At 32.3% G+C, this 23,948-nt stretch overlaps 1 protein-coding gene across 3 annotated transcripts; it reads right to left on the reverse strand.

Annotated features, from left to right (window-relative positions):
- Positions 1 to 10,737: 10,737 nt before the first annotated feature.
- LOC132753258 (F-box/WD repeat-containing protein 5-like) lies at positions 10,738 to 22,285 on the reverse strand. Of its 3 annotated transcripts, none has more exons than XM_060743703.1 (8): positions 22,239 to 22,285; positions 21,225 to 21,482; positions 20,007 to 20,179; positions 18,742 to 18,949; positions 16,298 to 16,425; positions 15,191 to 15,834; positions 13,779 to 14,015; positions 10,738 to 12,979 (listed from the first exon to the last, which is right to left on the reverse strand). In XM_060743703.1, exons 2-8 carry the CDS (start codon positions 21,394 to 21,396, stop codon positions 12,667 to 12,669), a joined length of 1,875 nt encoding a protein of 624 aa, XP_060599686.1. In that variant the 5' UTR covers positions 21,397 to 21,482; positions 22,239 to 22,285; the 3' UTR covers positions 10,738 to 12,666. The 3 variants fall into 3 exon arrangements, with proteins under 3 accessions (XP_060599686.1, XP_060599685.1, XP_060599684.1); XM_060743702.1 differs by lacking the exon at positions 22,239 to 22,285 and adding an exon at positions 22,152 to 22,227; XM_060743701.1 differs by lacking the exon at positions 22,239 to 22,285 and adding an exon at positions 21,878 to 22,027.
- Between the last annotated feature and the right edge of the window lie 1,663 nt (positions 22,286 to 23,948).

Genomic DNA, 23,948 nt, shown 5'->3' on the forward strand with positions numbered 1-23,948 from the left:
ATTATTTTATTCGACACATATACAATTAAATTTATATTGAGATATTGTATGTATATGTTCCAATTTTTTCCAGTTGTAAGCGGTATTACTTAATGATGTCGAAACTCATGTACATCTTCACATTGTTTAAAAGCCACACTTTGTTTAAGGTTTTTTTTTGTTTTTTTTTTTTATTCGACACATATACACTTAAATTTATACGTTGATATTGTATGTATATGTTCGAATTTTTTCTCCGTTGTAACCTTCTGTTTAAGGTATTACATGTTTAAGGTATTACATGTATATTATTCGATACATATACAATTAAATTTACACTTTGATATTGGTATATGTTCCAAATTTTTTACTGTTGAAAGCGGTTTTACTTAATGATGTCGAAACTCATGTACATCTTCACATATTTACAAAAGTCACACTTTGTTTAAGGTATTATTTTATTTGAGACATATATAACTAAATTTTACTTAAATATTGGATGTAAATGTTCCATTTTTTCACCGTTGAAAGCGGTATTACTTAATGATGTTGAAACTCGTGTACATCTACACATATGTACAAAAGCCATTTTGTTTAAGATACAGTGCATTTGTGATAACTGCACTCACAAACTACATATGATGATGTGCCTTTATAAACTCAAAAACAACATATACTTGTAGATGATTGTTTTGTTTCGTTTTGTTTTTTTTGTAGGGTACAAATAAAGCAACCATGCAAATATTTTTCTAAATATTAGTTTAATGTTAATTATACATGGAACACTGAAATTATACTTGAGAATTTGTGTGCATATCTAAATGTAATATATGTTTTACTTACAAAAGTAAGGTTATTTTAGTTTAACATGCGCAATTAATAAAAAAAAAACATGAACTTTTTGAAAATTTAAAATTTGTGTTCATACATTAAGAAATATTTGCAATGTCTTATATACTGTATACATATTTACATACAAACTGCTGTGTTAAGTTAGACGTTAAGCAAGACTAAACCTTAGTCAGCGGTATTTTTTGCTACCTCTGAATTTTTTGGGTTTTTTTTTTGTATATATAATGCTAAGTCAAGCATCATTATAAAAACTCCACTTAACGGGTTTTTCATTGTTTAAAGTATGAGTCAATCATTCACTTTTTTTGGTTCAATATGTACGTGTCTTCAAAAATTGATTATAGTTGATTTACATTTGGTACTTGTGTTATATGGTAATTTACTTCTTTCAAACCAATGTCGAGTATTCATGGCAATACAAAGGTTATCTAATTCTGACTTAGAATGTCAAATGGTATAACAATAGCTAGTTTAAATGTACAGGGGATCGGGGACAGTCGGAAAAGAAAAGATGTATTTGGTTATATTCGTGATAAGAAATTTAATATTTATTTTTTGCAGGACACACACTTTACAGACAAAGAATCTAAAATTATTAGAAGTCAATGGGGTTATGAAGCTTACTTTAGCAACTATAGTAGTCAGTCGAGAGGTGTTGCCATTTTAATCAACAACAACTTTGAGTTTAAATTACACTCCGTTGAAAAAGACAACGCGGGGAATCTTTTAGTTGTACATTGCGCTATAGCAAGTATAGATATGTCTTTAATATGTGTTTATGGCCCAAATAGAGACGATCCGGATTTTTATAACAGTTTTAAATGAGATACTCCGTCGTCTGAATAATAAATGTATAATTGCGGGTGATTTCAACTTAGTACTTAACCCAGATATTGACTGTTTTAATTATGTTAACATAAATAATCCGAAGGCGAGAGACACAGTATTAAGTATTATTTTGGAACACAATTTAATAGACTGTTGGCGTGAACAGAATTTAGAATCTAGACAATATACATGGTTTAAACGTAATCCAGTAAAAAAAGCGCGTTTAGACATGTTTTTGATCTCGAGCGACTTATTTTTAGATATTGCGGACACTTGTATTTTGCCGGGTTATCGCTCGGACCATTCAATTGTTATATTAACATTAAAACTGGGTGAATTTAAGGCAGGTAAATCCTATTGGAAATTTAATAATTCGCTATTGAAAGATGTCGAGTATGTTAAACAAATTAAACAATTAGTACAGCGTATTATTCAACAGTATGCCTCTGATGATCAAAATCAATCAGTAAACGACTCTGTTACTAATCAAAATATTTCGCTATCTATTGATGATAAGTTATTCTTAGAGACATTGTTAATGCAAATTCGCGGTCACACAAATCTCTTATGCCACTTTTAAAAAACGACAGGACAATATCAATGAGAAAACACTTATTAAAGACATTGAAATTTTACAACAGTGCACTAATACAGAAAATGAAAATGCCTTGTTAAATAAGCAACAAGAACTGCAAGATATAAGGAAAAAAAGGTTAGAGGGCTCCTTAATAAGATCGCGAGCAAAATGGGTATTAGAGGGAGAAAAACCGACCAGATACTTTTGTAACCTAGAAAATAGGCATTTCGTTTCAAAAAAATATGGCAACCCTTTTTAACAAGACGGGTGAAATTATAAATAATCAAAAAGCTATTTTAACGGAAACCATGAGCCATTATAAGTCCTTATACTCTGCAAAGATTACTAACACAGTTAATTTAGATAACCTGTTTCTTGATATAAATGTAACAAAACTTTCTGAGACGACAAAAAATAGTTTAGAGGGTTTCATTTCTCGAGAAGAGGCTTTAGCAAGTTTAAAACGAATGGCAAATGATACTTCGCCTGGTATATAAATGGTTTTACTTCGGCGTTTTTTAAAATTTTTTTGGATTGATATAGGAGATTTTGTTTTGCGTTCAATTAATTACTCATATACCACAGGAGAACTCTCGCAATCCGATAAATTAGGTGTTATCACATGTATACCGAAAGGTGACAAAGATAAACGTTTCTTAAAAAATTGGCGTCCGATTTCCCTACTTAATATTACATATAAAATTGCATCCGCGTGTATTGCTAATAGAATTAAATCTGTATTAGACAAATTGATAAGTGAAGACCAAAGTGGATTTATCCCGGGGAGATTTATAGGAGATAATATTCGTTTAATTTATGACTTAATGTTTTATACTGAACAAAATAATATTCCCGGAATGATATTACTAGTCGACTTCGCTGCGGCATTTGATTCCGTGTCTTGGGACTTTATGATTTCGGTTCTGAAATTTTTCAACTTTGGTGACTCTATTGTTTCATGGGTAAAACTATTTTATACAAATATACAATCATCTGTTGTTGTTAATGGCCACCTCTCCGACTGGTTCCCCTTATTTCGAGGCTGTAGACAAGGGGACCCCCTGTCACCGTATATTTTTGTCCTGTGCGCGGAGATTCTTGCTTTACTTATAAAAAAAAATAGTAATATCAAAGGTATCAAAATTAAGGGTATAGAGTATTTGATGTCACAATACGCAGATGACACCTCTTTTGATATTAGACGGTTCTGAAAAATCCCTCGTTCATACTATGAAAGTTTTAAATTTTTATGCAGATATCTCTGGTTTAAAAATAAATGTTGACAAAACTAGGGCGTTATGGATAGGTGCAATGAGAAATAGCGATTTAGAGTTATGTCCGGAAATCGGTGTTAAATGGGACAAAGGTCCATTTTAAATTATTGGGAGTAACTTTATCAACAAATATTACATCTATAAGTGATCTTAACTATCCTTCCAAGATAAATGAAGTTAAGACTCTTTTAAAAGTATGGTCCAGAAGATTACTTTCTCCTATAGGAAAGATCACAGTGATTAAGACGCTTGCTTTGTCTAAATTAACTAACCTGTTTTTAACTTTACCGAAACCCTAATTCTGAAGTAATTAAAGACCTACAAAATGTATTTCTCAAATTTATTTGGAATGATGGACCGGATAAGATAAGTAGAATAAAACTCACTCAAGATATATGTAATGGTGGGCTTAGAGCGGTTGACTTAATACATTTCATCAGTGCTTTGAAAATCACTTGGATAAGAAGACTTTTATCTTCAAACACTAAATATGCTTTTCTTGTACAAGAATTGTGTCCAGCTCTTTACCAGTCGACCAAATATGGTAGTGACTATTTGTTACAACATACAAGTAGAGTAAACAATTTGTTTTGGAAGGATGTTTTGAATTCATTTTATTTATTTCAATGTAAGATTCGTTCAGGTAATTGGGCAGATTTCTTGTCCAATCCGGTATGGTTAAATCCTAATTTCAAAATTGCAAGAAAAATCGTTTGAATTTAAACACTACTTAAGAAAAGGTGTTTTGTTTGTCAACGATTTTGTAAATGAAAATGGGTTATTCTATAGTTTTCAAGAATTTCAAAGATTATTTGAGGTTAGATCAAACTTTCTTGAATATGAAGGTATAATACGTTCCTTCAGAAAAACTTTGACGGATTTTCATGTAAATCAAAATGATATCAAAGTAAAAAACCCGATATTGCCAATTGCCATCCAAATACTTAACAAAAGTCGCAAAGGATGTCGAGCAATATACGACGTGCTGGTCAATAATAATCGTCAGACAAAATCAGAAATAAAATGGCAAAATGATTTTTCTAATATTTATCTTAACTGGAAAAGTATCTACTCTCTACCCTTTAAAGTGACTAAGGATCCAAAAACTTTTATGGCTTCAATATAGAATAACGCATCGTATTTTAGGTACTAATGTATTACTGAAAAAGATTAATGTTAGGGACAACGACAACTGTACATTTTGTAATATCAATCCAGAAACCATAAAACATTTATTTTGGGAATGTGACATAGTCAACATGTTTATAAGGGAAGTGCAGGGACTGGTTAACAAACAAAATTCCAAATTTATCTTTTCATTTTCAGAACAATCTGTCATTTTTGGCTGTTCCCGATCCACAGTTCCAGAGAATAATATATTATTATTATTAAAACATTATATTTACAAATGTAAAATGAAGTCCGTATTGCCATGCTTAGAGGCTTTTAAAAATCAATTACTATTTTTGGTTAAAACAGAAATAATTAATGCCAAAAAAATGCTTAGGTTTGAAACAATGCAGGATGTATGGAAAGAATACATAAACTTAATCAATGAAAACGAAAGTACCTAACATTATTAGCTGTAAAAAAATTGTGACACTTATTGTTGTTGTAACTTAACTCTTTAATAATTGAACGTTTGTGCAGAGTAAACTTTGCCTTTTTAAAAAAAAATATAATAAGAAAATACATATAGTACTTTGCAAATGTATGAATTTGTGTGTATCATTTCAGAACATTGTTATTACATCAAATTTCATGGTATTGTATTATTGTATTATTTCATGACTTTTATTGTTTGCATTGTACAATAAAGAGAAATAAAAAAAAAAAAAAAAAGGTAATAAAAAAAAAAAAAAAAAAAAAAAAAAAAAAAAAAAAAATGTAAAGCTAAGAATGTAACTTCTGTTTTGAGTATTCGAACGCTTGGTATTGCTACTATCAGTTTAATGTTTTGTCGTTTAACAAAATGTATTTTGTTGAAATGCATGTTTACAATGTTAAATCGGCAAACTCAATGCAAGTATGCAACATTGGAGTTTACATACAAAGAAATACAATTGTATTTTTTCGATTAACAAACTGTTCAACTCAGACCAACAAGGCTGGATTTTTGGCAACGAATAGCCTCCATACTTGTGAGACACAAAATCCCTTGTCCGAAAGTCAGTACAGGTGATGTAGTGGTGATTAGGTAAAATCTATTTTTAGAACAGTGTTACCTTCAGATCGAAGGCTATTAAAATCATCTACTCGTATCTATGTTATTTTTGGTTCCGGGCTACAATTTCAAATAGGAAGCACGCCACAAAATGGAAGGTGTTCTTTTTTTAAGTGCTTTCTAAATGATTCAATACCTTAAAACCATTTTGAATCCTTTATATAAGGCATAAACATGAATTATGTTCCATTCTATACAAAAAGAAGAAAATGAACAAGAATTAAGGTCAAAATGGTCATTTTTATTGAGATGAGTAATTCAGAACATAGAAAATTAGACCATTGAAAAAAATATTTAGGTAGTCCTACGTCCTGGATGGGGTAGGTTTCATTTCTAGTACAGGAATATGCCGTGAATTTTTCCCTGCCATTCACTATTCTACTGGTCAGGAGGCTTCATTAATACAAGTCCCTCAATATCTACAATACTTTTACCGATATCTACAATACTTTTACCGATCTTTTTTCTTAAATGTTTATAATCAGGTACTTATTTTAACATATAATATTATTAGTATAATTTAATATTCTTTTTTAAATACATGTACTTAAGTATTAATTTGGAGTACAATATAATCTTATTTCAAAATATAACAATATATTAAAAAAATCGTTCTAGTAAAGGGCTATACACAGGTATGGTGATGCTTGACTTGCAAAAGGCGTTTGACACCGTAGACCATGATATTCTTAGTGGAAAGTTAGAATTAATGGGTGTTCAGTCTATTTCCTGGTTCAGATCATATCTTTCAGAACGTTCACAAATTGTTAATATAGGAAATACTTACTCTAAATCAAACAGTGTGACATGTGGCGTCCCCAAGGTAGTATTCTAGGGCCGTTGCTTTTTCTGTGCTACGTAAATGATATGATTTTAAGTATTGATAATGATTGCAAGTTAATACTCTATGCAGATGACAGCAAATATATTTTATTCTCACATAAAGACCCGAATTTCATCTCAGAAAAACTTGGGACAGCCCTAGAAAGCTGTTCAGAATGGCTCGTAGACAATAAGCTGTCACTCCACCTTGGTAAAACAGAATGTATGCTATTTGGCCCCAAAAGAAAATTACAAAAGCAAGAAACAATTTACTGTTACATGTAATGGTCATAGCATAAAGGGTACTAATTTAGTCAAGTATCTTGGTCTTTATATCAATAGTGATTTATCTGGGGAAACTATTGTTAATAACGTTATTTCTAAAGTGAATGCCAAGCTCAAGTTTTTATACAGGCAGAGCAGACTTTTAGATACTAAAACAAAACAGCTTTTATGTTCAGCCCTGATTCAGTGTCATTTTGACTACTCTTGTTCCTCTTGGTATGAAGGTTTATCAAAACATTTGAAAAGAAAGTTACAAATTACTCAGAATAAGGTATTAAGATTTGTCCAAAACTTACCGCCCAGAACTTCTGTAACAGTGTATGAGTTTGAAAAATTAAATTGGTTAAATGTAGAAAACAGAGTCAAACAGTTAAGACTAAATCATATGTATAAGATTTTTTACAAAAAGAGTCCATCATACCTTAGAGCCGACTTTAGATGTTGTGCTGATGCAAGATTTTACAATACTAGATCAAGCAATTTTAATTTTATTGTCCCCCAGTGTAATTCTGTGATGAAACAGACCTTTTATTATAATGGAATTAAAGACTGGAATGATCTGCCAGAATATATATAATCCATTAATAATTTTGTGCAATACAAAAAATCTGTTAAAAAGTACCTACTAGAAAGTTATAAAAGTCTTTCAGAAGATATATATGTGTACAACTAATGTGTTAGGCACTGTGATCAAATATTTCTGTGATAGTAATACTAGGCTTATTTTAAAAAGGGCATACTTTTATAAATATATTTCCTTTTTCAACCAAAATTTTGACCAAAGTTAGTTAGTTTATTTTTTTATCTTGTTTGTTTTTTTAGGGGGGGGGGAGGGTTAAAATTATGTTAGTTTTTTTTATTTCTATGGACCCCATTGGAAATAAGCATTTAGCTTAATGGGCTATCCATAGGTGCATAGTACCTCTTATTTTATTTTTTATGACAAAAGTGTGCTCTTTTATGCTGTTTTATGATCTCATTTTATATATATGATTTATTTATGTTATCTCTTAACTGTATGATTTTATATTTTGTATCTTGTGCTATGTTCCTAAAATGTATAAATAAATAAAATAAAAAATACCTATTTCAACAAATATTGCTCCAGTAAATTAAACTAATCAGTTCTAGTTTTTTTTCCAGTCGTATATTTGTTTAAGTTGTAATTTTCTTAAATAGCAAGCATGACTCCGTACTTCAAACACACATAGTGCAAATAACTACACAGCAATAAAGTCAGGGAAAATTCTTCTCTACTAAATCTTTTTGGGTAAAACGTTACTCGAGTTGCTTCCCTTGACATTTCATTTCGTGATGTAATGTTTGAAGAACTTCAGAATCAATTTTCAGACATATCCCTATATACACACTATCATATCTATATTTTGAACAACTTTTGAAAATTTAAACAAGGGTGCCATAGTCACAAAATACGCCCGTTTACGAAAGCTTTAGATGGAGATGGGGGCATTATGGATAAGTGTTATCTAGCAAGCAAGTTTTTATTCTTGGCACTGTGTTGTTAAATGAACCTTAAAACAAATCAGTAGGGAAGATATGCACAGGATGTGTGACCTTGACCTTGGTCGCAGGGACTTGAATTTTATGCACGGCACTCAGCCTCACAATGATGAACATTTGTGCCAAATTATATTGAAATCCCTCTATGCATGTAGAAGTTTTGCTCCAGACAAGCGTTTTTCTATGAGCTCTAACTGTGACCTTCACCTTTGACCAAGAGACTTGGTTCATGTGCAGGGCACTACGTCTCATGGTGGTGAACAATTCTATAAAGTAACATTAAAATTCCTCCATGCATGTAGAAAATATGCTCCGGACAACATCTGGATATTTAATCATCTCCAGTGACCTTGACCTTGCAAATATTAACCTAAATTAAATGTGTCACACCTGTAGTCATGATAGTTACCATTTGTGCTACAATTCATCAATAAATGATGACTAAATGATCCCTATACACATCTTCAAATTTTTATCTGAACTTTGACTTCTATGTGTAACCTTGACTTTGGTCGCAGGGATCTGAATTTTGCGTGCGACACTCAGCCTCACAATGGTGAACATTTGTGCCAAGTTATATTGAAATCCCCCTATGAATGTAGAAGTTTTGCTCCGGACAAGCGTTTTTCAATGAGCTCTAAGTGTGACCTTGACCTTTGACCTGGAGACCTGGATCATGCATGGAGCAATACATATCATGGTGGTGAACATTTCCATAAAGTATTATAAAAATTCTTCCATACATGTAGGAGATATGCTCCAGACAAAATCTGGATATTTCACCATCTTTAGTGACCTTGACCTTATATATATTGACCTAAAGTACATGTGTCACAGCCGTAGTCGTGATAATGACCATTTGTGTTACAATCCCTCAATAAATGATGATTAAATCGTCCCTATACACATCTTCATATTTTTATCTAAACTTTGACCTCTATGTGTGACCTTGACCTTGGCTGCAGGGACCTGAATTTTGTGCGCGACACTCCGCCTCACAATGGTGAACATTTGTGCCAAGTTATATTGAAATCCCTCTATGCATGTGGAAGTTTTGCTCCGGACAAGCGTTTTTCAATGAGCTCTAAGTGTGACCTTGACCTTTGACCTAGTTCATGTGCGTGACATGGCTTCTCATAATGGTGAACATTTCAATGAAATTTCATTAAAATCCCTCCATGCGCGTAGGAGATATGCTCCGGACAAAATCTGGATATTTCATCATCTTTAGTGACCTTGACCTTGTATATATTGACCTAAATTATATGTATCACAGCCATAGTCTTGATAATGACCATTTGTGTTACAATCCCTCAATAAATGATGACTAAATGGTCCATATACACATCTTCATATTTTTATCTGAACTTTGACCTCTATGTGTGACCTTGACCTTGGCCGCAAGGACCTGAATCTTGCGCGCGACACTCCGCCTCACAATGGTGAACATTTGTGCCAAGTAATATTGAAATCCCTCTATACATGTGGAAGTTTTGCTCCGGACAAGCATTTTTCAATGAGCTCTAAGTGTGACCTTGACCTTTGACCTAGAGACCTGGTTGATTTGCGCGACACTGCTCCTCATAGTGGTGAACATTTCTATGAAGTTTCATGAAAATCCCTCCATACATGTAGGAGATATGCTCCGGACAAAATTGGACGCCGCCCGCCCGCCCGCCAGGGGCGTTCCCATAATACGTCCCGTTTTTCAAACGGGCGTATAAAATGATAGAGTATACGGGGGTTTGTTTGAAAGGTAATTCTTGATAATATTTTGGGCAGTTTGTGTAATATGTACTACAAGAATTCCTTCTTCCCTCGTACAGCCACAACCTGGAACAACCTAACTGCCCCCGTTGCAGAGGCCCCTGACTTGGTATCCTTCAAGCAGGGGTAATCATCCCTTACATTCTAATCCGCCATTAGGGGCCTAGCTACAAGTACCCACTAGTGATATCCAAGGCTGTGCCGGCCGCGGCCACTGTAACCGGAGAGGTTTGGGTTGAAGAGGCGAAATATAGCTGGCCAGACTTTTTGTCTATATCTCTTTCTTTTGACCTATCCAACCTCTTCTAACTTTCTATCATTTCATGTATATTTCTTTTTCTTGACCTAGCACCACCCGTCTCGTTATAATCAAGTGTGATTGCGCCGACGTACGATGTAGATGGGTATTATTTGATTCGTTTTATGATTACTGAAGGTCTCTTGTGTCAGTGTCCTATACATTCGCATTGGAACCCTTAATTTGCGCTACATATATCTACATCTAATGTACCTTTAAATGTCAACCGTTCAATACGAAGTACTTTTTGTTAAAGCAAAGAAGCTTGGGGACTTTAAACGTAAGTCCTTGCCCATTGTACAGCAAGATGGACATAGTTTAAAGTTTAATATAAAAGAAGAATATTCAAATATATAATTGCTATAAATCTGTATTGCAGAATAATAAAACATTCCAATAAAAAAAACATAACAGTAAGATAAAAAGCTAAAAAAAAAAGAAATGGAACAAAACAAACATCATATCCTGACATGAATATTATTCAATACATGTACATTCATGACAAAATAAGCTACAAGATATTTGAATATCACAGGCATGCTTGTATTCTTTATCACTGTTCCAGCATATATAACCATTAGGCTGCCGGCGCCGACTGAAATAACATATGCCACCAGGGAGGCCAAGATTACTTGGCACATAATGCTGTATTTGTCACAGTCTGCACTGTTCACTATTCAGTCAGAACATATTGAGAACTTTCACTAAAAATATTAAGTGAATTAACAATATTATATTTTCTTCTGGTTAAACAAGCTTTTCTTTAAATTGTGGATTATATCCTGACCTGGTAATGTTACAGTAAAATTATCAAAATGTAACATCACTGAAGTCAAATTAAATTCAAAAGCTTTTGGTACTTAGCAAATTATCATGAAAATTTAAGCATATATTAACTCCTTTGTTACTTTATATTTACATACATGATTACTGTAAGAACATTTATACTTGTACACTTGGTGTTAAAATGAATTAAAAGTCTACAAATCTTGAAGAATAAGATATCAACATAGATATTGTGACACTAAAGAATTGATAACATTAAATTATAATAATTGATAACATTACTAATTGATAACATAAATTAGCTGATAACATTTATTAGCTGATAACGGCAGCCAAAATCAGTTTAATAAATCATAAATCACTAAAAAAGATAATATTTTTATTACATGTATAACATGTAAGATTGAACAAAATTTCACAAGTGACCACGAGCAATCACTAATTTTATTTTAAGTTAACCATTAATGGAAATATTACACATTATGTTCACTCAGTGAAATACATTTTACACGGAAACAAACAAATATCCTCTATTTTATGTAAATTCTTTTTTTTACAATATTATATGAATACATAAGACTGTTGAGTAGACCGAAGTTGCAAGCTCAATCAGCTTGTACTTTAGTCTTGTAATCTCAACATTGTGCGTTGGATTTCCTAGTCCGGACAATTAAAATTACTAAAACAGTCTTTCGAATGACACTTTTAAATCAAGGTCCTGTGTATGAGAGCTTAAACACTTGGCATACTAAAGAACTAGAAGCTTCTGGAATTTGGGCAACCTTTTGTATCTTGCATTATCCTCCAAAATCTAAAATGACTAATACTCTCCTTGATGATTCGCCCATTTGGGCAACCAGTGGCAAGCATAAATAAACTCAAATCTACACACACAGATATAAGTTGTCACGATATCTTACATAAGATGTATAAAGAATGCTGTATACTATGTGCATATATCTAACTTAATGAATGACATCAATATTGTTCCAAAGTTATCCATCAGTATATTTCACACTTGCAGATATTTCAGTAAAAATCTTTATCGTTTCAACAAAACTTGTAAAATTGGGGTTATACTAACAGAAAGACAATAGCAACATAACAGACAAAGGAAGTCCTTAAATCTTACTCTATGTATCATTCAAGGCATTGCTATAGGAGTAGCATGGTGAACCATCAATCTTTCATAAGCTAGCTAGAAAGGTTTCTCACCAGTCAAAATGATGTAGCCATCTTGAGCCATATGTCAGAGTAGCACACTAATGTTAAAGTGCCTATACTCACTATACATTATAAATGAATGATATGGGACCTCTTCCATTATTCACTTTGTCATTACAAACTACTGCTTGTAAAACTTCAATTCAATGTGACGTTATTGCATAGAATTAAACACAAACTATATTATCCCAAAACTGTTATTCATATGAGGCCTATTTAAAGTTGGAATTCAACTCCATAGGTTACCTATCAATCCACTAATTTTTGTGGCCAATTCTCTCCTAGCATGAGTTTTACGTGCTGACAATGCTGTCCTAATTTTGTATTTCGATCGCCAGATTTTTATGAGGCCGTCATCACAAACTGTAACACAAGTCTCTTGGTCGACAGGTGAGAAAGCTATACCATTGACGACAGTACTATCGTACAATGACATCACATACAGCGTGTTGTTCCCTGTATCGCTGACTGAGTGAAACAACCTGCCTATAGGAACACCATAATGTCTGTCCCATAGATACCCTCTCAAATCTTCGCTACCACTGTAATAAAAATCATAATACACAGAATTACATTTCTTAAACTCAATACATCATAAACAAGCTTACAGGTCACTATAGGTCAGCTGACCAACAGACCTAAGAATCAGCAATCTGGTATTCCTAGTACAATGAATTATGTGTTTAATTTACATTAAATTTGCATTTATAACAATATGTTAAAAAACTGTTGAAAATGATTCAAATGTATAAATTTCATGTTAATTTGCCAGAAAAGAAAATAAAAATAAGAGAAGGACTAAATACAAGAGAGTCATAAAGGCTCTAGATTGTTTACCTCTTCTATACAAGGTCATAATTTCTGTCATGTAGAAGTAGGTCACTGCCTTATATTTAAGAAAACCCAAGGTCAAAGTTCAATACCATTGAATGCCAAAATTTGATAACTTAGTATACATCATGTTAAATATCAAACCCAATTGCCTGTGTAGAATCATTTATTTAAATGGATATAACATTAAGTATATGTACTCAAGTTGAACATAATTGTCATAAAATTGTCTATACTGGTGATACTAGATATAGGCTCTCCAATGCTGCTTTGCCACATCTCAAATCATTGACGAATAAGGAATAATAGCAAAATGAAAATTTTGGCATCAGTAACATTAAACCAATCATATTCAAAACCAGTCATAGAGTCAATATAAGCCTATATTATAATCATAGGTAATTACATAAAGTCTCTGAAAAGGAAAAGAGCAAAATCTATTTCAAGCCCCTCAGAGATTTTGACCATTCATATCTAATAAAGTCACTGAGGCATATCAACATGTCTTACCTTCCTATAAAATCAGGACTAGCATCCAGACATATATACCAGGCAGGATATGCTGAAAAAGCTACATGACCTGTAAACTCACGGTCCTTGACTCTTTCCAAGGTCACAAGGTCAATGCAGCCTATTTTTAGTTCTTTGTCAAACACCTTTTCTGATACTGGTAATTCATCTTCAGGGTTATCTACCTTGTTTTCTGGTGCATTTTTATCCATTTCACGGAAGTTAAAGTACAAGTGCCTGGAACAAAAATGATTTAACAGATAATATTTTACGTCAAAGGTATATATTATATATACTTGGCAGCAATGATGTTAATAACATTTATGCAAAAAAATCTTACACTTCTTCAATCTTACTTTTCAGTATATTTCACCTGCTGAATGTCAGTGTTCCTGATGCAAGGCAGTATTTTTTTTCATCTAGAGACTGAGTGCACCACAAGAACCCCTAAACCTAGCCAGCCATCTTATAATTTTCAAATCATTACTTTTGTATAAATGAAATTTTATTTTTTGTCATCTATTAGTACTTCAGGCATAACAACAAACCACAAAAGAATTATACATGGATGCTGTTGGCAAGTGTGTGATGCATGATCCAACATTACATATAGTCAAACTTGCCACTTAATATACATGGCAAGTTAAGACTTATTTATAAAGCAGTAGAACAAAATATTATCCATATAACTTTATCAGTCTTTTTTTTTCAAGCATTGTTTTATAAGAATAGTGAAACGAAACATTTCTATTAATTTATCAATACATTGTGTATTTGAAATTTTATTTAAAAATGTGTCCATTGCATATGTGTGAACTTTTTTTGATGATCAATTGTGAGATTTTTCTTCAAAAAGAGGGAGATTTTAGAATTTGCAATAAACAAAGAAGAAAGTTCTGACACCAAAAGAAGGGAGATTTCTTTATTTTGTGAAAATACCCCTTATTTTAGGAAAAATCTTTGAAAATATGGCTGCAGAAAGTGGGAGTCTCCCGCTTAAAATGGGAGAGTTCACATGTATGCCATTGTAGACCAATCCACTTTAACCTATTACTGCATGAGCATGTAGTGAAAAATAACTGTTTTCACTGAAAAGCCTCCTGTTACAAGTTCAAATTGCTTTGAAACTATAAAAGATGCTTCAATATTCATCAAACATGGCACAAAATGTTGAGCGAACCATAGCCTTTGTAACGGCATGCTCAATCTTAAATTTCCTTTTACCATGGCAACAATATGACATCTCAAGATTGCACAAAATCACTATTTTGTGTTGATTTTTTCCATCAAAACTGATTTTTTACCATTTGAGGCCTAGAGGGTGGGGGAGGGAGGTGACAAGGCATGAAAAGACATCTATATGAAGTAATAGGTTAAGAAAGAAAGATGGTATTACCGTTTGAATTTATTACCTTTGATCATGAGATAGACATAAGCCTGTAATATAGCAATCCTTAAGTGTAACTGAGTGATCTATTTTATCAATGTCATCACCATGAACATCTTCCTTCCTACGCTGATTGCAATGTTCATCCAAAATTTTTGAACACGATTCCGAAGAGATTTCATGGATAGCTATTACAGTATGTTCACCAGCAGTGAATATCACATATTGTTTAACATTTTGGCACAATAATTCTGATTTGTCGGTAATATCTGTCCTCCTATATTCTGGCAAGACTGTAGAATCATTTTCGGAATTATGAATATCACATGTTCTATTTACATTTAAACTTAAAGCTCCTTCTACAATACCAGTTCTATTTATAGATTCTGTGTCCATGAACTCATTTTTCGGTGTCTCAGCACAGTCACATGACCCTGATAAATCACCTGACCTTGATTGATCACATGACATTGTTGAATCTATATTTATCACAGGTACATTAGCAACAAGCATGTTCATCAAATGGTGTCTGTTTCCTTGAAAGGTAAATAATCGTATTGCATTTCTGGTGTATGGAATGTCTGCAAAAATACTGTATTCCCCATCTGGATTTTTATGTTTACTTGAATCTGGTGTCAAATAACAATTTAAAATATCACAATCTCTAACCTACAAATAAATGAAAGACAATATAGTAGATTAAACTAACCTGCTCAGACACATCCTTCCACATTAAAGAAAACTTTTTAAAAGTGTGACATTTATGTGTAATTATTTCCACTGTACTCACTTAAATACACATATAGTCTCTAATCAAAGTGCAAAGTACATATCGCATACACTCTCTAATCAAAGTGCAGAATACAAATGGGCTGGCTCTCTGTTTCCTTATAGAACTGTCATTGAATCAGCAAAGCATATGACGATACATCCATATCAGATAACAATTATCGGCGATACACCAATATACCAATAAATGCTCCCAGTTTCTTGTATATAATTCACTTTCATACCTGTTTAAATGATCTTAGTAAAATAAAAGTTTGGCTTTCATTGACAGCTTTTCATAAGTGTTCCCCATACAGAGGCATTCTATATTAGAGATCTCACTTTAAATCTTGATTCAATTTACCTTATATGCTTGAATATCTACTTTGTCTGATTGTTCTTGAGGTAAACTGGTAAGAAATACTCTCTCATTGAGCCAGGCACCAAATATAGTGGGTGGGGCCATCTCAGCAACACACACAATATTTAAATCTGTATGAAAATTAAAAAAAGACTTCTTATTCCAATATGCCAACTTAAATTAAATACCAACATTATCAGCACACATTCAAATCAGTAGTTAAAATATACATATATATATATGCACCTGATGTTCCAGAACATTGCTGACTCAATATAGTGTTAAGTTAAATTTATGATTAAGTAACAAGCACAACAAAGTACATGTATAAATTAAGTAAATCACTGTCAACACTTTATTCTTTCAACATAAAATTCTAGGAAGTAAGTGGTACACTTTCCCCTGTCATAATAACCTCAAACATACATGTACATTTTATCGTAACAGCTCAAGTGTACAAAGGTACAATATCAAGGTCATGGAATATAAATGAAATCACTGTACCATGTCTTGCAAGCCTATACAATTTAATGTGTACCCTGTCTTGTGCGCCAATTCAATTTAATGTCTCCCCTGCTTTGCGAGCCTAAACAATTTAATGTGTACCCTGTCTTGCAAGCCTATACAATTCAATGTGTACCCTGTCTTGTGAGCCTATACAATCTAATGTGTACCCCATCTTGGGAGCCTATACAATTTAATGTGTACCCTGTCTTGCAAGCCTATAAAATTTTGAGGTGTACCCTGTTTTGCAAGCCTAAACAATTTAGTGTGTACCCTGTCTTGCAAGCCTATACAATTTAATGTGTATCCTGTCTTTGGAGCCTATACAATTAATGTGTACCCTGTCTTGCATGCCTATACAATTCAATCTCTACCCTGTCTTGAAAGCCTATACAATTTAATGTGTACCCCATCTTGGGAGCCTATACAATTTAATGTGTACCCTGTCTATACAATTCAATATGTACTCTGTCTTGCAAGCCTATACAATTTAACCCTTTCACTGCCATAGGGACGGCTTAAGCCGTCCCTCTTATTTTCGGCGTATTTGCCATATGGACGGCTTTAGCCGTTTCAATAATAATAATAGTAATAATAATAAATTAATAAAAATAATAATAAAAATAATAATAAATATAAAGAAAATTATACCATCGACAATAATTATTATTATACTAACAGATTTGGAAACATATATTATTATTATAATACTAATAATAAATAATAATTAATTATATTAATTAATAATATAGTAATTTCTTAGAGAATCCTCTGGCAAATAGGTGAACAATAAAACAATAACCCTCTGGCAGCGAAAGGGTTAATGTGTGCCCTGTCTTGCAAGCCTATACAATTTAAGGTGTACCCTGTCTTGCAAGCATATACAATTCAATGTGTGCCCTGTCTTGTGAGCCTATACAATTTAATGTGAACCCTGTCTTGTGAGCCTATACAATTTAATGTCTACCCTGTTTTGCTACATGTAGCCTATACAATGCCTACCCTGTCTTGGGAGCCTATACAATTTAATGTCTACCCTGTCTTGTGAGCCTATCCAATTTAATGTGTACCCTGTCTTGCTACATGTAACCTATACAATGTCTACCCTGTCTTGTGAGCCTATACAATTCAATGTGTACCCTGTCTTGCGACATATACAATTTAATGTGTACCCTGTCTTTGGAGCCTATACAATTAATGTGTACCCTGTCTTGCATGCCTATACAATTCAATCTTTACCCTGTCTTGCAAGCCTATACAATTTAATGTGTACCCTGTCTTGCTAGCCTATACAATTCAATGTCTACCCTGTCTTGCGAGCCTTTACAATTTAATGTGTACCCTGTCTTGCATGCCTATACAATTCAATGTCTACCCTGTCTTGCAAGCCTATACAATTTAATGGGGTACCCTGTCTTACGAGCCTAAACAATTTAATGTGTACCCCATCTTGAAAGCCTATACAATTTAATGTGTACCCTATCTTGCAAGCCTATACAATTTATTGTGTACCCCATCTTGGGAGCCTATACAATTTAATGTGTACCCAGTCTTGCTAGCCTAAACAATTCAATGTCTACCCTGTCTTGCGAGCCTATACTATTCAATGTGCACCCTTTCTTGCAATAACAGAAAGTTTATACTAGTTTTTATACTTTGACAGTGCAGTAAGTCGAACTTTGCAAATTTTACAAGCAATTTTCAAAGTATCTGACTTACCCTTAAATAATGCATTATTTCTTACACACAAATAATATGAAGATATTCACTTTGTATGCTGTCAAAGATAAATTTACCTGGTGTTATGCAAAAGTACTGACCTTTACATTGCATTTTTAACTTTATATCAGTATGATATAAGTATAACAGATTTTTCAGACATGTAATTGACTTGTAAACATTACCCAAATTACATTGTTACATTGTGTATATTAGATATATACCTGGTACGGTTAATACTGCCACTACTCCATATCCCCATCTTGAAAAATCGTCCCAATCATCTTGAGGTACATGAAAACGTTGCACTCCACACACTAGTACAAGAGCATCATCAGGGGAGAATGCTGAGTACTGTGACAGCTCCCATTTCAATAATAAATTTGTATCAATGGACTTTATTAACTCTGTTTCTTTGCCAAGTTTCCACATCTAAAACATAATTTTACAGTATTTTGGGCCTTACATTTTTTTAAATTCCTACCAACAAAAAAAAAACCCATAAAAAACTTTTCCCAGTTTTAAAAAGTTTTCAAAGGGGGAAAAAGGCACACACATTTGGGGTTTAAATGAAGATCTAAACCTTTCTTAAAACCCAAAAAAATTTTTTCCTTGTTTTGGGGTCAATAATTATTGATTTTTTATTTTATAGGCCCAATTAAAAAATACGATTTTTTTAAATATTTAAAAAAAGAAACAAAAACAATTTAAAATTAGGGGGGTTTGGGATTTGACAAAACCCAAAAAATTTTTTAAAATTTTTAGGCATTTGGAGAAATTTTTAAAACTCAAATAGCTTAGGTTTAAAAGCTTTAAAACTGTGGGTTTAAAGTGACCAAAAAACAAAATTTGAAAGGGAAACCCATCTAAAACTCCCCAAAAATACTATTTTTATCAATAATTTTTCCCCGGGGCCCTTTTAAAATATTTTTTTTTATAAAGCCAAATATTTTAGGCAATATGAATAATATACATTAATTTTATACATATACAGGTCTCCAAGGACAACCTAGAGGATGCCAAAGAAATTTTAATAATGATCCTGAGAGGTTTTCTTACAATGTTGTCACTGAACCAGCCATTTTCAAATGACACATACTTTTCCAATGTAATAGTGAATGACAAAATTGACGCCTGAATTACAAGCATCAACCTATTTCATTAGCTAAGCCTTAATTCTGGGCTCTGTTAGTCACAAATTCACACATGCAGTTAAGACAGACTTAATTACAAATGTTACAGGTTGAGAAAAATGTGCAGCCTGACTAGGACTCTAACCATGGACCCTCGGAAAATACCATGCCACGCCTCTACAGACTGAGCATCCAGACGCTTATAAATTCTTTACCCTAATAGATGAACAGTTCTAGACTGTGATACAAATTTCTTAGTTGGAAACCAAGTTAAATCAACTCTTTTTTATACTCTTTAAAAAAAATGAAGTGTCTTCCTTTGATTTAATGCATTTAATACACTTAGCTTATCTTACAATGATAAGAGCATCTTTGGAGCAAGTACAGAAGTACTCTCCATTGTGAGATATAGACACATCAAGAACTTCATCGGTGTGCTTTTCTAATGTCTCGCAGCATTCAGTAGGCACATGGTCAGTCAGTCGTCTCACTTCTTCATACCAGGATGATTTCCCAGGTGCCAACCCGCCTGTAATAAATTACATGTAAAATAGTAAGAACAAAATTACAAAATTGCAATTTAATATCAAAAATTATAATGTCAAAATTTTTAATGTCAAGTTTGAAGTTCCACACTACGCTTGAATTCTTGGTAAATGTTATAAATGATCCTGACACAGTTCATATACGCTTTTGGTTAATAAAAACAAAACCATAAAAGTCTTAATAGAGACTGAGTTCATTACAGGAGTGCCATAACAACTGTGTAACATAATCAAGGGAGACAATTATGATATTTGGGTTTAACTAAGATATAACCTACCATGAGTGCAAACATTTGAAAATTATGAGTACAGACTTGAGCTGAACGGCCTAGGGTTTTGATATCAAGGTAGGAGAAAATGTCTGACAAACAATAAAATATGAGGTTAGTCCATTTCACAATTTTTTTCCTGATGCCTCTATTTAAAATGGGGACAAATAGCCTGTCGTCAGCAGTTAATTAGTTTAAACAAAATGAATACAACATGTTATTATATACAGATACACAAGTGAAAAAGGACTAGAACCAAAAGCTATGAAGCTTATAAATGTCTTCTCCTATATAATTGTACAGTCAGTAATTGAATTCACCCATTTGACCATTCAGACAAAGATCAGCCAGCACAAACACGCTGTTTACTGAGAGTTATTTAGTTTGTAAATAGTTGTTTTGAATTTTCCCCTGAAAATGATGAATTTGTTTACTAGACAAATCCATTAAAGATTTTCCTTTAGGTTGGGTTTTGAGTTGCAACACATAGGTCATATGGTAACTTACTAGCTTTACTGGATGAGGAAGACCTCAGGTGCCCTTTCTTGCATTTTTTTAGGCATGAACAGGCATTTGAATAGAACCACTGACATTCCGTTAGCTTGCTGGATAGCTTACTCACATAAAAGTCCCTTAAGTGGGATTTGAACGCACAGCAATGAAGGGCAAGTGGTTTGAAGTCCATGACATTAACCATTCAGCCATTTAGCTTGGAATTTGGTAAGGGTTAAATAATATCAACATTAATATGTCTCCCTACCTGTTACTTTCCATACTCTCTTGATAATATTATGCCATAGAAACTCATCATAGACTACCCTCCTCCATGTCGTACAGACTTGAGCTGAACGGCCTAAGGTTTTGATATCAAGGTAGGAGAAAATGTCCAACAATAAACTATCAGGTATAATATTCTGCCATGGTGATTCCATTTCACAATGTTTTTCCCTCTGTCACTTTATCATGGACTGGCAGGAATTATATTATACCAACTGCATCTATTTAGTTTCTGCTCTTTCTGAAAAAAAAAAACGTTAACAATCATTGCCCGGAGGCGAGTGACACGAGTTGTGTTTGATTTTTTATGTAGACAATTTATGAGTGACGAATATCAACTGGAATGTAATCTCTAATATTGGCAATTGGGATCAAGGTTGAAATATCAAGATTTTTTAAATTCCCACTGTGATATCACATTCATGATATTAAAATACATCACAGGAACTTGAAATTCTATCAAATAACCAATATTAATGATAATATCCAAATATACCCCCTATATACTATAAATAGTGTTTTTTTTTATATATAATATGGGGGTATATTTTGCATATTATCGTTAAAATGATTGATAGAATTTCAAGTTCCTGTCAATACATGTATATTGTCCAGTTAATTGGATTAATTAATAACCTGCCGATAACATGTGCAGCACTGCATTTTCCAAATCTCTTCACTCGTTTCTGCTGTTCCTCTTATATCATATACAGACTGTTGAGGAAGAGCTTAACCTGGGTATCATTTTATCAGTTTATGTCCCAGACCCAGATCTAAACATATCATGATATCTAAACACTGCAAAAAAATTAGAAAGGAAATAAAAAAAAATCAACAGAAGAGAGTAAATCAATAAAATTTTATAATTAAGTAAATGAAACTATGAAATGAAAAATTAGTAGAAAAATACCTGTTGATTTAATGCATCATACTTAAAAATCATGACATTAAATTAATTAATTAATAATTTTACAATTTTACTTTAACTGTTTAATACACAAATTACATTATCACGACGTGTTAATAGCACAGACGGTGTTAACGCGGTATGCCTAAAATACGAAAGTGAGATTTTTGACGAAAGTGAGCGAAAGTGACTTTTAAAATTTGAATTGTACCGTTTTAATAGAATTTTACAGTGAATTTTCTGTTTGTAGACGTATATTATTTGCAACTTATAATATTCTTTTCAAAAATAATCACTATGATGATTTAATCGCCATTTATGTGCATAATTTATGTGCATAATTTCTATACACAAGTTCTGAGATCTTCCTTTCGCTCACTTTGAAAAGTACGAAAGTGACTTGTAAAATATTAAATATAGAGTTTTAATTGAAATTTATACTTAAATTGCAGTTTGTAGACGTATATTATCAGAAATATATAATATTTTTTTCAAAAATAATCATTATGATGATTTTTACCCCATTTTTTTCCATAATTTCTACATACATGTACAAGTTCAGCAATCTTCCTTTCGCTCACATAGAAAATTCTGAAATGTCAAATATAGTGTTTAATTGAAATATAGTGTTGAATATCAAAATTATTAATTTCTGATAATATAGGTTTACAAACTGCAATTTAAGTACAATTTCAATTCAAACTCTATATTTGATATTTTACAAGTCACTTTCGTATTTTCGATGTAAGTGAAAGGAAGATCACTGATATTGCATATAGAAATTATGCAAAAAAAGGGGTATAAAACTATAAATCATCATAATGATTAATTTAGAAAATAAATAATATTAATTTCTTATAATACACGTCTACAAACTGCAAATTTAGTACATTTTCAAATTAAACTCTTTTTTTATTAACAGTTCCCTGACAACGCGCCTGCTAGTCATAATCAGAATTGATTGTTAAGCAGTATAATGTAGATGTAGATGTCATATCACTGTTCACTTTCGTATTTTTCTATCTGAGCGAAAGGAAGATCGCTGAACTTGTATATAGAAATTAGGCCAATAAATGGCGATTTTATCATGATTATGGTTATTTATTATAATATATATAATAAGTTGCTAATAATATACGTCTACAAACAGCAATTTTACTGTAAAATTCTATCAAAACGGTACAATTCAAACTTTAAGTCACTTTCGCTCACTTTTGTCAAAAATCTCACTTTCATATTTTAGGCAAACTTTGAATCCTTTATATCGGGCATAAACATGCATAATAATGTTCTATTTTTACAAAAAGAAAAAGAAGAAGAAAATGAACATAAATTACGGTTAAAATATTCATCTTTGATCAGATAAGAAAATTAGACCACTGAAATAATTATTTAGGTAGTCATGCAAAAATTCTGGCGGTGGGGTGGGGTAAGGTAGGCGGGGAAGTCCAGGTTTCTTTTCTTGTGTCATGAATTTCGGGTGCCATTCATTAATTTACTAGTCAGGAGGCTTCGTTAATACAAGTCCCTCGATATCTACAATACTTTTACCGATCTTTTTTCTTAAATGTTTATAATCAGACACTTATTTTAACATATAATATTATTAGTATAAGTTAATATTCTTTTTAAGTACATGTACTGAAGAATTAAATTGGAGTTCAATATAATCTTATTTTAAAATATAATAATATTAAGATATCAAACAAATCGTTCTACCCATTTCAACAAATATTGCTCCAGTAAATTAAACTAATTAGTTCTAATTTTTTCAGTCATATATTTGTTTAAGATGTAATT

This window comes from Ruditapes philippinarum, unplaced genomic scaffold, assembly GCF_026571515.1.
Source record: "Ruditapes philippinarum isolate M1 unplaced genomic scaffold, ASM2657151v2 ctg826_1_1_1_1, whole genome shotgun sequence".
Lineage (NCBI taxonomy): Eukaryota > Metazoa > Mollusca > Bivalvia > Venerida > Veneridae > Ruditapes > Ruditapes philippinarum.